General features: G+C 52.8%; 2 protein-coding genes across 2 annotated transcripts in view; both read left to right on the forward strand.

Moving 5' to 3' along the window:
* Positions 1-861: 861 nt before the first annotated feature.
* On the forward strand, positions 862-1224 carry LOC109306969 (histone H4-like). Its single transcript, XM_019530594.1, has one exon. The coding sequence runs from the start codon at positions 862-864 to the stop codon at positions 1222-1224; it is 363 nt and encodes a 120-aa protein (XP_019386139.1).
* A 640-nt stretch (positions 1225-1864) lies between these two features.
* The window catches only part of LOC109307233, a 22368-nt gene continuing 7743 nt past the window's right edge, over positions 1865-16489 (forward strand). The window contains exons 1-13 of the mRNA XM_019531011.1: positions 1865-2039; positions 2594-2708; positions 8151-8505; positions 8749-8973; positions 9177-9413; positions 9678-9830; positions 10351-10578; positions 10950-11177; positions 11472-11630; positions 12494-12604; positions 13561-13788; positions 14644-14877; positions 15320-15481. Of these exons, the coding sequence (XP_019386556.1) occupies positions 8157-8505; positions 8749-8973; positions 9177-9413; positions 9678-9830; positions 10351-10578; positions 10950-11177; positions 11472-11630; positions 12494-12604; positions 13561-13788; positions 14644-14877; positions 15320-15481 (2314 nt within the window). The 5' untranslated portion in view covers positions 1865-2039; positions 2594-2708; positions 8151-8156. The remainder of the gene's footprint in view (positions 2040-2593; positions 2709-8150; positions 8506-8748; positions 8974-9176; positions 9414-9677; positions 9831-10350; positions 10579-10949; positions 11178-11471; positions 11631-12493; positions 12605-13560; positions 13789-14643; positions 14878-15319; positions 15482-16489) is intronic.

Here is a 16489-nt window from a genome sequence, read left to right on the forward strand (position 1 = left end):
CTACTCTATGCCAGCAGACCCTGTTCCTCTCCCAGAGCTAGCACAGAACCCAGACATGCAAGCTCCCAACTCTCCTCCACCTCCCCTGGCTCTAATCCATGGGACCCCACTCACTTCTAATAACTGGGAGAGAACGCAGGAGTCTTGACTCCAAGCCTTTACTGCTCTAACCCATCAGACCTTACTCCTCCCAGGAATGGCATGTCCTGGGCTGTATGTGTTGCCCCTGTGTGCAGTAGACCCCTCAGTAAAAGACTAGAGAAGGGAATCAAGACTCTGTGTTCCATCCCAGCTTTGGGAGGAGTGCAGGGTATAGTGGATCAGAGCGGGGTGGAACTGGGTGCCCAGACACCTGGGTTCCATCCCCAGCACTTTAAGGGGAATAGCACTGGCGATGTATAGGAGGTATATGTGGGTGTATGTGGGTGCACGTGCACCCTCTGAAATTAGCAGTGCACCCCTTGCCACTGACACTGCTGGTGATGTCTGTGGGTGGTCCCTGATTGCCACTGGCCACTGCCGACACTGCCAGAGGCATCTGCAGGTGGTCGCCAACCCCTGGTTGGCACTTACCACCCCCCAGCTCCCCACCACCACCACTGCGGCCGCCTGTGGGAGTTCCTCACTTGGCCTGCTGCTGACACCTCCATGGCTCCCTGCGGGTGCTCCCCACTTGCCACCACCACACCACCACCACTGCCGCCAGCAGGCGGCCACCGTGCCCCGCCAGTCTCCAGGGGCACGTGTCGTTCATGTGCTGAGCAGTACATGGCATGGGTGAAGACATAACAACTGCCGTGTCCTGGGTCAGCCCACTGGTCCATCCTGCCCAGGCCCTCTGCAGCCTGTGCAAGCCTAACCATGTCTGGACGCGGCAAAGGGGGCAAGGGGCAGTGGAAAGGCAGCGCCAAGTGCTACCACAAAGTTCTCTGCCACATCCAGCGCATCACCAAGCCAGCCGGCCACCACCTGGCTGGCTGTGGTGGTATGGAGCACATCTCCAGCCTCATCAGCGAGGAGACCTGCAGGGTGCTGAAGGTCTTCCTGGAGAGCATGGTCCATGATACCGTCACCTACCCTGAGCAAGCCAAGCACAAGACTGTGACCGTTGTGGATGTAGTCTACCCTCTTGTACAGATTCAGTGGCTAAACTCTCAATACCAGCACTCCGTGTCACACAGTGGCAGAGAGTGGATGCCAAAGGCGATCGTGAGTTGTGTATGACCAGCAGGTTTTTCCCATTCCTCTCCCACTTGCAACCTCCAGCATTTAAGGCAGGGCTGGGATTTTGCTGTGGTGACCATGTGGTCCAGAGCTTCGTAGACATTTTATAGACATTAGGGCTGGGAGGGACTTCAGGAGATCATCGAGTCCAGCCCCTGAACAGGAACAGCTGTCTCTCTGCATACTGCTGTCCAGGGCACGCAGGCGGTGCATCCCAGCTCTGCCCTGCACTTTCACAGCTGCAAGACCCCAGCCCCAGAGCACCTCCCTCCCAGACGCGTGCCCTGCCAACACTGCTCGGCCCTTGTCCGTGGAAACCCTGGCCCCACACTGCCATGGCCCTCCACTTCTGGGGTCTTCATGGAAACTGGCTGCAGGAGGCAGCCACCATTTAGCCCAGGCCTGATGTCAAGGACATCCTGATTTGGAGGCTGTGCCCCCAACTCCCGTGCTCAACCGCTCAGCACGCAGGGCCGCGGGGACGGCGAGACGTGGCCGTGAGGAGACTGGCACTAAGCAGCCTCCTGCCTCCCGCCCTGCTCTCCCTTCAGGGGACGAGCCAGCTCGTCCCAGGGCCCCTCACGAGCCCCCCACGCGGCCAGCCCCTCCATGTGGCCCAGGCGCTCGTGTCACAGCCACGTCCGGGCCCGCCCGCCAGCGGGGCCGCCGCGGCGCCTGTTTCCAGGCGAGGCTGAGCCCGCCCCGCCCCACCCCGCCCACGTGGGTGACACGGGGTCTGGCGGAAACGAAAGAGAAAGGGAGCGAGCAGAGCGGGGCGAGGGCCTGGCTGGGGTCTCTCGCTGTCTGCGCTGCAGGTAGGAGTCGGCGCCCGGCCTCGCCTCGGTCCCTGGCCCGTGGCGCGGGGCAGGCAGCGCCTCCTGCTCTCCGCGGGGCCCTCCGGAGTCACGCGGGACCGGGGTGGCGGTGTCCTCCGCCCCGCGCCTGCCCGGGCCGGCCTGGGGCGGGGGAAGAGCCCCTCGCTCCCTGCCGCCTGGCACCCAAGGGCCGGGACAGGGTCCCCTTCGCTTCGAGGCCGGTTGTGCAAGAGCCCTCCCCTGCCTCAGCAGCACCCGCTGCCTGGCCCCGCTTGGCACCTCTCCTCCCTGCCGCCCGGGTGTGACGAGGGGCCCGCTGCCCCGGCCCCGCTCGGCCTGCACCCCGCAAACCCCGCCCAAGCAGCCCCCCCCGCCCCCGCGACCGCATCTCCTGTGGGACCACCGACTTGAACACACCAGGTGCCTGCCTGCCCTGCTCCCTTGGGACTCCCACACCCTGACCGTGCTGCCTCTCGGCCTAGTTCATGGGTTTGTAGTGACAGTAACTCAGGTGTTTGCTATACACTCACAGCACTCTTTTTACCTCTCTTCAGAGTTGCCTGTCGCCCTTCTCTACGGGCCACATCTATACACATAGATCTGTTAGAGCTACAGGTTTTATTAGAAACATTTAGTAATGGCAGATCACCTTTGTCCACAATTGTTTCTGTAAGTAGCTTTCTGCAGTTTTTTTATGAATACTTTTTCTACAATTTTTGTATATTACGTGGCAATTCTAAATTGTGAGGGTTGGGCTAGATCAGTGGTTTTCAGCCTGTAGTCTGCAGACCCCTGGGGGTCCACAGACTGTGTCTAAGAGGTCAGTGAAAGATGGCTTTGAAAACAAAGTTTCAGATCCTAGATATCACATCTGCTTAAAGAACGCTGCCTGCCTACGTCCTTAGACCAACACAACTACGACCAAAAACCCAGATTCTAGAGAAGACGTTCCATTTCCAAAGGGGTCCACACTTCCATTCAAAAATGTTTAGGGGTCTGCAAATGAAAAAGGTTGAAAACCACTGGCCTAGATGACCTCCAGGGGTCCTTTCCAGCCCTAGTTTTCTGTGATTTCATGATATTTATCATTGTGTGCTGCTTTCATCTGTAAGTGGTAATATAAATAAATGAGAAACATACTTATAAAAGTACAGGTAATTATAACTTTATTAATTACACTGTAGTTTGTATAACACTTTTAACTAAAACTGTTAATATTAAAATAAGCTATAAATAATTCTTTGTTACAACACATTTAATTATGAATTATTTTAAATATTATAAATTTGCAAATAGAACCAGGTAATATGTCTCTGTTATCATTATAATTATTTATGTACAGCACAACCTTATTCTAACAACCCCTTCTTGCTGTGGCCTGATGAAAGTTCATTAAAGAAGTGTGTTTGCACTAAAGACGTCAATAATCAGTTTGCTGTATCGTTCCTAATGATAAAGCTGTGTCTGCTGTGGGTATTGTTAGAGGCAGGGAGTATTATAACGAAGTGGTCCATATGTAGCTGATCATTTATATTCCTGTACATAAAATACATCATGGAAAGTATTTATACTCGTATGTACTGGGGATTCTAGCCCAAAGTCAGACTGATATGAAAGGCTACTGCAGCATGTAGCTTCTGCAAGGCCCCAGCCTGCCTACTGCCAAAGTTTTGTTCTCGTTCCTTTTAGGTGACAAATGTCTTTCTGTTTGGGAGAGTCTGAAAAAAGACCATCCTCAGTCCCCCAGTAGGTTGATCCAGTGCTTTGCCATGCAACCTACCTCTTTCACCAGTGTGTCCTCCAGGTTGGTCCCGGGAGAGCCATTTCTTAGATCAGCAACAGTACAGCCTACCATTAGGATGATGTATTCAGTTATTTACTTCGAACGACTATATATGAAAGAGAGATTGTTATACATTTTTAAAATTATGCATAAATAATTACAGATTAAAATACTGTAAGTATAGTGTGTATGTGTGTATATATGTAACGTATGCATGTTTATATATCTTTGTGCATGTGCATGTGTATATATATGTAAGTGCTTATATATACACACAGTCTATTTCTTTCTGTTATTTATTTATGTGTGTGTATACTTGCGCACACACTATCTTCCTATATCAGCAGTGCTACACCTACAGCCTGTGGGCTGGATATGGCTCACAGAGCTATGTCATCTGACCTCCCCAGAAATATGCTATGGGGGTGCAGTGGCAGTATTAATTGCCATGGCTCTGCCCCATGCATTGCACAACAATAAGCCTGAGTGCAGGCTGAATCAGGTCAATGCTTAGGGCTAGCCCATGGCCAGATCTGACGCACAGAACCGGTAGTTGGGGTTAGTCTGCAGATTAGCCCTGTGTAGCAGGTCTAGCTGCAAACTGGCCCCACTTGCCAGCTGAATCAACAGGGCTGGGTTGTTTGGACATCATTGAGCTTTACTGGTGTGTGTGTGTGTGTGTGTGTGTGTGTGTGTGTGTGTGTGTGTGTGTGTGTGTGTGTGTGTACATACACACACACACACAAAATATATATTAGGGGTGCTACAATAAAGATTTTCTTGGCCGATACTGATAGCTGATGATTAACCAACCGTATTGGCTGATGCTGATCTGCTAACCTCTATTGAGTAATAGAGCAAGGTATTTTAAACTACTGGCATCAATAAATATTTTTTTCATTTGTTTTGGATTTGTAACATAAGCACACACCTGCCTCCTGCTTGCTCTGGCCCTCAATGAGGAAGTCACACTCTCACAGTACATGTCACACTCTTGGCCATGGCTTGTAGCCACAGCCCCACTTCCCATGCAGCCTTAGTTGCTGTCCCAGGCGGGCAGGTTGGACATGCATGCAGACAGAAGCACCAGGCACGTTTGGAGCCCCAGAGCACGCTGCTGCCTCAGTGCCAGTGGGCCCCACGCAGCCGAGCTCCTGTGGCTGCCAGCAAAAGTTGCTTTTGCAAAGGTGCCCAGTGCCCAGCGAAGCGGAATGTCTCTCACATGGCACCGTACCACACCCGGGTGTACCACACCCGGGTGTAGCCCAGTGTCTCTGCAGCAGCCCTGGCACTTGGGCCCCTGTTGCACACGTGGCATTGCCATGGCAGCAGCAGCACAGCAAGAGCTGGTAATGGTCCCTTTGTTGCTGATCCCAGTGCCCTGCAACTGCTCCCCAGCACCCACTCCTGCTGCTTGCCAGGACCTGCATTCTGCTGCAGTCTCAGGCTGGTGGCTGGGCACAGGAACCGGACTACACTCGCCAGGGTGCTCCGGGCATGCGGCCGTAATTATCAGCTACAATGACCAAAAAATACCAGGTGGCTGATAACATCATTTCTCTTTTTATTGGTGCCGATCCAATAGCCAACTGATATATCGGTGCACCCCATATATACATACACACACGCACACAGACACACATACACACACACACACACACACATACACACATACACACACACAGTATCTATATAAAAAAAATATGACAGTGTGCATGTGCATATATGTATATACACACACACATATATACACGGCTGCATTATATGGATACATTCAGGTATAAATTATATGAAATCTATAACATATTTTTATTTATAATTATGTGTTATGTTTTTAGTTATTCCTGTTGGGTTAGCTGCTATACTCACAATGCTATGATGCCATTGGTTTATAAGGTTGAACATCTTTTCTGTGCATAGCTGAATTGTGAGCTAGTCTCCCGTGATATCTTGAAGCTAAGAGGCATCCCTGTGCCCTGCAGAATACTTTTTAAAACCAGTTCCTCACCCTCTGTGATACACGTATGTGTGATGGATCAGGGTGTCTTATTTTTGTGAGATTTTGGTGTTCCCCCTCTCAAGTCAGCCAGATGCACACACAAGGAGAAGCTGTACATCTGGTGCTTCACCCTTCTGACCTTTCTGCTTTTGAAAGCAGTGGATGGGTGTTGATGGGTCCCATAGAGCTGCTTATTAGGAACCAGCAGGGCATGAATGGGGGTTGGGGGGGGCAGTTTCTATTTTAGGTGCTTCAGCCCTGAACACACCCAGGTCTGGGAATGTGGATGAAGGTTCCCTTAGACAGATCACGCGGCGTCAGCACTGTGGCCTGAGGGGGTGCACTGGTCTGGTGCTCAGGGGATGTGGGTACTATCCTTGGCTCTGCTGCTGACTGGTGGCAAGATGTGGGCTGGTTAGGTTCCCTCCCTTCTCCCCTATGCCTTGTGTCATGAACCCAGCTGAGAAGTGGTAATGATTTTGGGCTACAGAGTATCTCCCACAGAGGCATCTTTCCCAAGTTTGATGTGATTGACCTTGTGTTTGGTTTCATTCAAAAGTCAGTAATACATTTTATTGATTCATATAATCCTTATCATTATATGGATTATGTTCTATTTTGTTATGCTGCCTGTATATATCTTTATGATTTGGGGTTGTCATTTAATCAACATTTAGAGCCAGGCCTTTAATTAAAAGCTGTCCTTTTTAGAGGCACTAGTAAGGTCAGCTGGAGATGAGGTGTGGGCTTAGGCATCCTTTTAGGGGTGCCCTTAGGTTGGACTTGACACAAAGGACCCTGACTGTTTGATCTTGAAGTCATCAATCGCCATCACTGGTTCTGACTCTGAAACAGAGCAAGTGCAACTATATTTTCTCTTCTGCAAAGGATTTTCTTGGTCATCCATTTCTGGACTGCACCTGCAGCACCCTCTTCTGTAATCTCTGGCATTTCTCTTCCAGCTGCTCCTTTTCTGCCTTGATCTATTTAAAAGGAATCCAGTTCCTTCACCCTGGACCCTGAGCACTGCTTCTCTGAACAAAACCGCATCCAGGTCACCCACTCTTAGGTCCTGACTGAATATTCTGGCTGCTTGTACTGAAAGACCTTGTTTATTTTGTTTCCACTTGTAAAATCATATCCCGTGTATCAACAGGGTCTGGTGTAAACTGCAGCGTGTACTCTCTGCACTGCTCAGTCATTGCATGTAAAAATCCCTTTCAGTGTGCCTTATCCCCCCATTGCAAGTGTTGTATGGGAGTTGTTCAAGAAGTTCACCACATAAACAGTCTGTCTGCTGTCTCCCTGGGTCCTAATTCTGGGATCACTCTGATATCAGCCATCTCAACCACGAGTGATCTAACATTAAACAAATGCTTGGCAAAAGCTGTGGCTCCTCCCATGGTTAATATTATCTGGGCTTGGGGCCATAGGGAAGGTTCTAGAGCCTTTTGCACTATTTGTCAGTCTTCTGCTGATAATTGGTGCTGCTGGATTAATTCCACCTCTGTTAAGACCCATGCTATAAATATATTAAAATCATCAGGGGCTACCTGTCCTCAAGCTTTAACCAAGGATTCTACTTCTAGCACTGCTGTGTGCTTTTCTTCTGTGGTTAGATGATGCACACTTCCACAAGGTCACCTTTCAATTTTAACAGTGACTGGTGCTGATGGTTGTGCTGTCTCTTTGGTGATAGGACTTTCTGGAGGATGGTACTCTAGTGGGGAAAAGAGAGTGAGCAAGTTTGTCTGATTTTGTGTATTCTGCATTAAAATTTATACATTCAAAATCTTCTGTATAATTCTTCTCTCCTATAGAATAAATATTTTTGTTATTTGATAACTTGCTGTGCGTCTGTAGTAAAGCGTGGTGTTGGCGTGAGTGATATTCCAAGCTGGCCCCTTTATGGAAGGGGGAACCCAGAATTTATTCTCAACCCAAAGGGAAATTACCTCTAGCAGTGTGGGGTCTAGGATGAGGGCTGAGGCTTGTGAGGATAAGGAGTTATCCCAGTGCAAACCTTTGTCCACTCCTTAGGACAAGCAGTGGGACAGCAGAGAGAAACTTGAGGACTAGGGATACCCTGTGAATATACCAATAAAGATTTTCTTGGCCAATACCCCATATCTCCAGACGGAAGATGGGGCTGGCAACATTGATTTCCTTCCTGAAGCACTTGGGGACTTTTATGGCAGGGGGAGCTAGTCAGGGGCTCCTCTATCTTTAGAGTCCCACTGGCCCCCTGCCCTTGGGTGATCTGTCTCCACTCCTTCCCCCATATCTGACGCCTGCTTGTGTAAACCCATCTCTCTGTTTCTTCCTGCAGAACACCATGACCCAGGAGGCTGTGGCCCAGGTGGCACTGAAGGCTGCACTGCTGCAGGTGCTGGGACAGCACCCTGTTGACTTGCCCCTGGGTGATGTGGCTGGGGCCTTCCACCACCTGTATGGCACCCAGCTGCAGTTCAGCTCCACTGAGGTACTACTGAATGCCCTGGGGGATGCTGTGGAGGTGATGGAGCTAGGCTCCAAGGGGCCCCTCGCTCGGGGGAATCTTGTCATCGACACCCACCTGGGACAGGCTGGAGAACCCCTGCTGGGGACCAGAGCCACCTCCCCCATGGAGAGTGATGGGACCCCCAGCAACTCGGACAACAAGGAGGAGAAGAACAAGGGCACAGGTAGCGACACCCACCTCTGCTTTCACTACTAAGTCCTGCTTTCACTACTAAGTCCACTTGTTGTAACCCTCAAACCCCATTGCCCCCACAGAGGAGGGAGAGAATCCAGGAGTCCTGGATCCCTGCCTCCCAGCATGTCTAGCCCACCTAACTCACCAGACTATACTGCACACAGCATAATGCTTCCCACACTGCCCCCCACTGTGCCAGCACCCTTCACTCAGCTCTGCCTTCCCCCTGCAGCCTTCCACCAGGCCGGCATGCTCCTTGGCCAGGTCCTGCAGGGCTTCCCCTGTGGCATGACCTTGCGCAGGTTGCACCACATCCTACAGGCAGAGGGGATCCTGCAGGACCTGCCCAGACACTGGGACTCCTTGGAGTTTGTCTACCTTCTATTCCATGTGCCGGGAATCAAGCTGTGGGTACCCAAAAATGGCACGGAGGTTGTGGCCTACCGGGCAGTGCCAGGTAAGTGGGAGGAGGGAAGGACAGGAGTTCTCCCTGGGCTCTGCAGGCAAAGGCACTTCTCCCAGTGTGCTGGCCTGGCCCTTATAGCACCCCTTGTGGAACCTGGGGAAACTGAGGCCCGGTAAAGGGAAGAGGAATTGGGTGAGATGGGAGCCAGGTTCTCCAAGCCAGAGTGTGGTTCTGACTCCTCCATCTTCCTCTAGACCCTTCAGCAGTCCAGAGGCTGGTGCATCTGATCCTGGGATATTACGGGACGCCTGGGGGCTGCTGGACAGTGCCGGAGCTGGAGGGCTTCATGGCGCAGACATACGGGCTGGATTTGGAGGGCTACAGCCAAGAGCATGGCTACAGGGGGACTGTGGACTTCCTGCGCTCCATGCCTGACCTCGCCCTGCATACCCCACTCTGGGGGGGACCCTACATCCTCCACCTCTATGCAGGTAGTGTGCATCCTGAAGACCTGGGCTGTCTCCTGGGTTTCCACAGCTCTTCTATGTCCCCCTGGGCCTAGTATACCCAGGGCTTTTCTCTAGGCTGGCTCTGCTGCCATAGTGTGTTGAGTGTCCTACTGCTGTGCCAGTGGAGCATTGGAGTCTAAGAGTGATGCCCAAGGCCATGCAGGAGGACTGTAGAAGAGCTGATCCTGCCTCTAGCCCCCACCCCAATCTAGTGAGCTTCATCCTTTCCTCCTCTTCTTCTCCCAGGACCTACCTTGCCCCCCACACACATGATTCCACCACCCCTCAACACTGAGCCCCTGTGTGAGATCCTGGCACCTTCAGACCCTCAGCCCTTTGAACCCCCTGTATCAGCACAGCGCCTGGAGACCCTCTTCCTGAAGCACCTAGACCAAGGAGGTATGTTCCCAGAAAGGAAGAAAGGGGCTGAGGGCTTCACTGCACCTCATAAAGATGCAAAAGAAATTTTAAAAAGATTTATGAGGTAAGCTATTGTGAGCCTGAGGTGACAAAATCAGCAGGTCTCAATCAGTAACCTTTAAGGGGGGGTTCACCAAAATCACTTGCATTAGGGCTGCTATCACCATGAGACCCCATTCCCTTTCCCCAGAGTTGAGGTAAACCCAGGCATCCTGGCTTCCAGCAATAACTGATCAGACCCCACATTCCTCCCAGAGCTGGGGGAGGACCAAGGCATCCTGGTGAGGATTTTCACCATGTTGCTTGGGGATGTGACACCTTCGTCCTGATGATTACCCCAGCATGGACTCGCCTAACTGAGTCCCCTTGCTGCTGCCAGTGGTTTCTCCAAGTGATCCAGTTAGTACAGGCCAGCTCTGCTGTCACTGGGGTCCCTGGGATGTAGGTGGCTGGGTGGGACCATGTCTCACTCTGACATACCCCTTCTCCTTGCACTCAGCATTGGACAGGGTGCTGAGCCTGCTGCGGGATGGGCTCATGGAGCACCCAGGTGGCCTGGAACTGGGGGTGCTGAAGGAGGCCGTGAGGAGAGGCCTTGGTGTCGACCTTGAGGACCTGAGCTGGGACCTGGGCTACCGGGGCACCCTGGAGCTGCTAAGCAATCTGCCAGGTGTTTGGGTCTGGGGGCCTGAGAAGGGGGACCACTGCATCCTCCACATGGAGCGAGGTATGAGGGAACCCCTCACTGTGGGGGTGGCCCCTGATGGCAGGGTGGGACCTGCACACTGTAGGAGACAGATGTGCTTGCTGGAAGTGATCAGCCAAGTGTCTGCCTGTCCCTTCTAGGACCTAATGAATATATATTCCTGCTGGAGGGGATGGGGACCCATACACTCAGTACACCTCTCCACCATTCCTGGTCTGGGGCCCCACCTGGGGGTGGGAGAAGAGTCCTGCCAGGCTGGGTGCAGCTGCCGAGCTGTGGGGTCCCATGAAATCCTAAATGAAAGGCCTGGTGCAGGGAGGAGGAAGAGGGCAGATGGGTTTGAGGCTCCCTGGACCCCATGCAGACCCTGTCTCTCTCTTGCTGGGTCCCAGGCCTGGATGAGGTGCTAGCACTGCTGGCAGGAGGCCTGGTGGGGGCTCCAGCAGGTGCAGAGCTGTGTGAGCTGCAGGAGGCTGTGGGAATGGAGCTTGGTGTCGACCTGGAGCAGCTGGGCCGGGACCTGGGCTATGCCAGTGCCAAGGACTTCCTCACCCACGTGCCTGGCCTCCAGCTCCAGGCCCCTGAGAGGGGCAGCCACTGCATAGTGCAACTGCAGAGAGGTAGGAGGGGGCTTGTTTCCATCTGTCTGTCTGTCCTACTCAGTGCAGCAGTCAAAGCCCTGCTGGGTCTTCAGTTGGACATGCAAGGAAGGCATGGCTACTCAACCTGCCAGGCATTTAGCTCTGGACAGAAAGTAGAGTTGGGATAGAACTGAGTTGCCTGACTTCCAGTCCCCTCCACTGCTTTTGCCCATCAAACCCCACACTCTTCCAGAGCCAAGACATAATCCATTGCTGTGCCCCCAGAGGTGCCACTGTCCCTTTCCAGTGACCCTGGCTCCATCCCTCTTCCAGATTTCATCTATGACCCTGCAGTGGTGCAGAAATATTCCAGCCTGGACCCTAGCCATGCAGGGCACAAGAGAAAGAAGCCATGGCCTGGGCACCAGGAGCCCTGCTGTTGCTGCAGCCAGGGGACAGACAGTCACAGCAATTGGGGTGACATGGACTCTGGTGAGAAACAGAATGCGCCTGAGCAGAAGAGAATTTGAGCATTCTGACCGTATCCCTCCCCTGCTGTAACCTGGCAGTGGGCAAAGCAAAGACTGGGCTGAGACAGGAAGGGGGAGGGAGAAGAGCCAGGAGGAAGGCATTCTCTTCCCCCACCCTGCAGACACAACAGCCAATAGAATTATGCACAGTCATGTGGGATCTAATAGAATCACAGTGAAATGAAACCAGAGGAGGGGAGAGTAGGTTGCAGCTGGGAGGGGTGGGGACGGCTGCTCCTGGGGCCAGATCCTGTACTCAGACCAGAACTGGTTTCAGTCCTGATGCAGCCCAGGAATGCAGGTAAGAGCTGGAGCCTCATCACAGCCTCTTAGAATCAATACAGAGGCAATCCTTTTTGCACTGGGTCCCCAGATGGCAAATGATGAATCTCTGGCATCCGGCTCAGGGAAGGACAACTCTGAGCTGGGGACAGGCTGGGCATTGGGGATGGAGGAAGCACTGCAGGCAGAGAGGAGCCAGACAAAGCTGGGGGTGAGGGGTTGACCATGGCCTCTGAGGCTAAGCAGAGTGGGGTACAGCATTGCAGCTGGGGACTACAGTGTGTTGGGATGGATGGATTGGAGGTGACCTGGGGTGGGAGAGAACTGCTGCATCCCCCCCTGCCCTATACCCCACTACATTGGGGAAAATATCCACCACCTCCTCCCTCCTGGTACTCAGAGGCATCTGAGCCAGGTATAACACAGCCCTGCCCTGCCATGAGAGTCTGTCCATGTGTCCCCCTGCCCCACCCCCCACCCAGGATACAGCACAGCTCATCCAGCCCCAAGACCAGCATAAAGACCTCCTCATTTCTTTTGTAGGAGTCACCATGGATGTGCCCGTACCTCCTTGGGCCAAGCATGCCCCCTGTGTTACCCAGCCTGCCTGCCTGGATCCTGTGGAGACCACCCAGCTGGCAAAACCAAAGCCAGGTAGGTTCACTAGAGTCGGGTTCTTTGGCCTACACTGATAAGTTGGATACCTTAGCCTGAGGCCGAGCAAGGCAGAGGCAGGCCCTGGTGCTGTTATTGAGCCCCCCTCAGTGTGTGGGTGAGAGCTGGATGGGGTCAGAGAGAGCAGAGCACCCCACTCTCCTAGTGCATTGCTACCTTCTCTTCCCTCCGCCACTGCGATACAAGTTTGTCAGGTCTCAACCTGGCTTCTAACAAGGCATGCCCAGGTCAAAGCACTATAAATGATGCCCCTTCAGCAGGACAAGTGAAGGCCAGATAAAATCATGGGGAACTTGTTTTTTAGTGGAACAGGACTGCCCACCCTCTATTGCCCAGGCTACAGCTACTGAACTTGTGTGTGTTCCTTCTGGAATGGGAAGGACAGAGGAGAAAAAGGGGATGCATTGATGAGATGATGCAAGAAAATGGGGAGCATCTTCACAAGGGGCAGGAGAGGGCTGGATGTATGAGGCACAGCAGCAGCAGAGTGGCTGCAGAGATATCAAGGTGGCACACTGGGGACTTGAACTCACAACTTGGGCCATGTTAATGGGGATTATGCTACTTAGACAAACATTCATTCAGCTACCAAGGACCCTGGCTAGTTAAAGATGGCCATTCACTGCCTTTGGCTTCTGTCTACCTTCTCTGCCCCCTCTCTAAGCTCTAATTTTCTTCTACCCCTTTGCCATTTCCCAACAGCAACCCTTTGTTGGGAGACACAGGCTTGTCTGGACACGCAGAACCTGTACCCCAGCGTGCTTTGTTCCTGCCACTAGGGAAGTGGCACTCTCCATCATAATGTCCCACTGGGGCTTTAATGCCTCACACTGGTCTAAAAGCCTTTCCTTCCTACCATGCATCACTCCCTGATCCCCATTTCTTTGCTATCCTCAGGCAACCCCTACGGATGCTAATGTCTCTTTTCCCTCCAGGCTTGGACCAGTTCTCAGCGGCCATCCTGGAATGTCTCCATGGCTACAGCAGTGGCCTGCGAATGGAGACACTGAAGAAGATGCTATGCCAAAGACAGGCCATGGACCTGGAGGATTTTGTGAAATATGGCGGGTATGGGAACACTGTGGAGCTGCTGCAGCAAGTGCCTGAGGTCCAGCTCATCTTCCCTGAGAGAGGGGAAAAGTGCCTGGTCAGACTGAAAACAGGTAAGGTGTCATGGGAGCCCTGGCATCAGCCCCTCTGATCTGATGCACCAGACCCCACTCCTCTCCTGGAATTCAAATAAAATCCAGGTTTCCTGGCTCCCACGCTTCTCCTTTCTAATCCACTATACCTCACCCTCACCCAAAATTCCACCTTGTATGCCTTGATGTTTCCATAAGTTTAGTCTCATATATGACATGAACCTCACATCAGATGACTAGAATCCAAGTCTCCAACCTGGTTTTAGGCTGCAGCATGGCTAGACTATGCAGTGAGGATTTTCTGGCCTGGCTGACTTCAGGGGATGAACTCAGTACTTTGCAGATACCTTCCAGTCTGCAGGTGCCACTGCTTGGGAAAGTGAATCCAAAGGCCAGGAACAGACTCCCAGTTCTGGTGAAGGGATGGATGCATTCCAGAGACATCATGGAGACTGGAGCTGTTCTGTGGTTCATATGCCTCTGCTCTGGTGCTGCCTGCTGCCCCCTACATTCTGCATTCAGCACAGTCTGGTCAAAGAGTGCTCATAAAACTGCTCATTATGGAACCATGCAGTTGGTGGGGAAAAACTGAAACCAGCAGAGTGGGTGAGAGTCATGGAGCTGGCACCTTGGCCACTGGGGAAGGCTGATCTTCCTGCTGCTGCTTTTGAGGCCAAAAGTCTCAGAGATGAAGTTCTGCCTCCTACAGGGCCTTGGAGGCAGACAGCAGCCCCAGTGTAGGGCACCTGGAGGCAGGGAACAGCTGCAGGATGGGGGCCCCCTGCCATATCCCCATCCTGTCCCTTTGGTTGTGTGAAGGTGGAAGTGCATCCCTGAGCATTCAGTGTATGAAACCATTCTGTCTCCTATCTCCAGACCTGGATATGTTGGAGGGGCTGATCCAAGATATTCTGACACCCTTTCCCAGTGGTCTGCGGCTCAAGAAGCTGAAGGAGATGCTGGTGAAGAAGCATGGGACTGACCTGGAGTCCTGGAGTCAAGGCGCAGGCTACAGGGACGTGATCTCCTGTCTGAAGAACATGCCAGGGCTCAGACTCCATGGCTCCGGGAGAAGCAACAACTGCCTGGTCCAAATCCAGAACCAGGCAGGTATGGAGCATGGGGGACAGGGACAGGGGAGGGGATGATGTCCAGAGCCAGGTGTAATGTCTATGGGCAGACAGAAGAGGTGGGAGGGGGAAAACCTCTTCACCCCACTCCTCTCCCAGGGCTGGGGTAGGACCCAGGTGTCCTGATATCCATCTTCCCTGGGTACCAGTGAATCATGGTCCACAACTATATTCAGATTTGGACATTCACTGTCAGGGCATCCAAAATACTATAACACAGATGTTTGGAGTCCCCTGTGGGCCTGGAACAGAAAACAGCATACACTTCTGCTCCCTGGTGGTATGAAACTTGTGGTGCAGCAGGTTGGGAGTGTAAGTGCATCAGAGGATGGAGGTAAGGGGCAGAGGAAGGACCCTGTCACACGCGTGCACGTGCGCTTCTCTTGTTCTTTGTGACCAGCTGATCCTGTCCTTGATCTCAGCTGTTGTTTGGCAGCCATCTTCCAGTCCCCCAAGCCCTCCCATATTCCTGCCAGACATGGAGAATCTACCCAGAGACATTTGCATTGACACTAACCTCTCATCCTCCCCAGGAAGCCCCATCCTCCAGCTCATGGTAAAGTCTAAGAGGAAGAAGCCACAAGGTGAATCCATACTTCAGTATCAAGGGGTTGGTGACAGATGGTTGGAGATCATGGAGCTAGAGGCAGCCCATGTTCAGGGTCACTGGGATTGTTGACCCACCCCTACAGCAGGATGGGGGCTGATCCCCCTAGAACAGAACAGCCCTGACCTATGCCCCACAGCCTGAGCCAGCCAAAACTGGGTCACATCCAGTGCCTTCTAGAGAGGAAAAGCCTCTACCCCAGACCCAAGCATTGCCTATGGTGCTGGGTGGCCACACAGGGCTATGAATTCCAGGCAGTCTCTCGCAGGCATCAGTGAAGTCTCAGCATCACTCAGAGCTCTGCTGGGCAGTAACATCCAGTTGCGCATGAGGCGGTGGAAGACACAGGATCTTCTGCAGGAGAGCCATGGGCTGGACCTGGATGCTGCCAAGGCTATGAGGACATGCCACCTTTTGCAGGACCATGTGTCCAGGCTGGAGTGCCAGTGCCCCCAAAAAGGGGAGAACTGCATCATCTGGCTGTCTGAACACAAGAGGATTGGGCAGGAACACCTGTCATGAGATCCCACCCAGAGCTGGGAAAGAACCCAGGCATCCTGGTTCCCAGTCTCCTTGCTCTAACCCACTAGACCCTACTCTATTTTGGAGATGGGAGAGAACTCGGGAGTCCTGGCTTTCTTCCTGAGCCCCGCTTGCCACCCGGGGTCCATCCTGTGCTTATAGTTTCATAGTTAGTAGGGTCGGAAGGAACCTGAGCAGATCATCAAGTCTGACCCCCTGCCATGGCAGGAAAGAGTACGGGGGTCAAGCCACCCTGGCAAGGTGATTGTCAAGTCTTGTCTTAAACACCCCCAGGGTAGGAGCCAGCACCACTTCACTTGGAAGTTGGTTCCAGACCCTAGCCGCCCTGACCATGAAGTAGTGCCTCCTGCTATCTAGTCTGAATCTACCCTCTGCCAGCTTGTGACCGTTATTTCTAGTCACTCCTGGTAGTGCTCGGGGTAACAGGGACTCCCCCAATGCC

Source organism: Crocodylus porosus, unplaced genomic scaffold (assembly GCF_001723895.1).
Source record: "Crocodylus porosus isolate Cpor-Errol unplaced genomic scaffold, CroPor_comp1, whole genome shotgun sequence".
Lineage (NCBI taxonomy): Eukaryota > Metazoa > Chordata > Crocodylia > Crocodylidae > Crocodylus > Crocodylus porosus.

Bases quoted from the DNA above. Each gene is read 5' to 3' on its own strand.
- LOC109306969 (XM_019530594.1), top strand. From the start codon at position 862: ATGTCTGGACGCGGCAAAGGGGGCAAGGGGCAGTGGAAAGGCAGCGCC.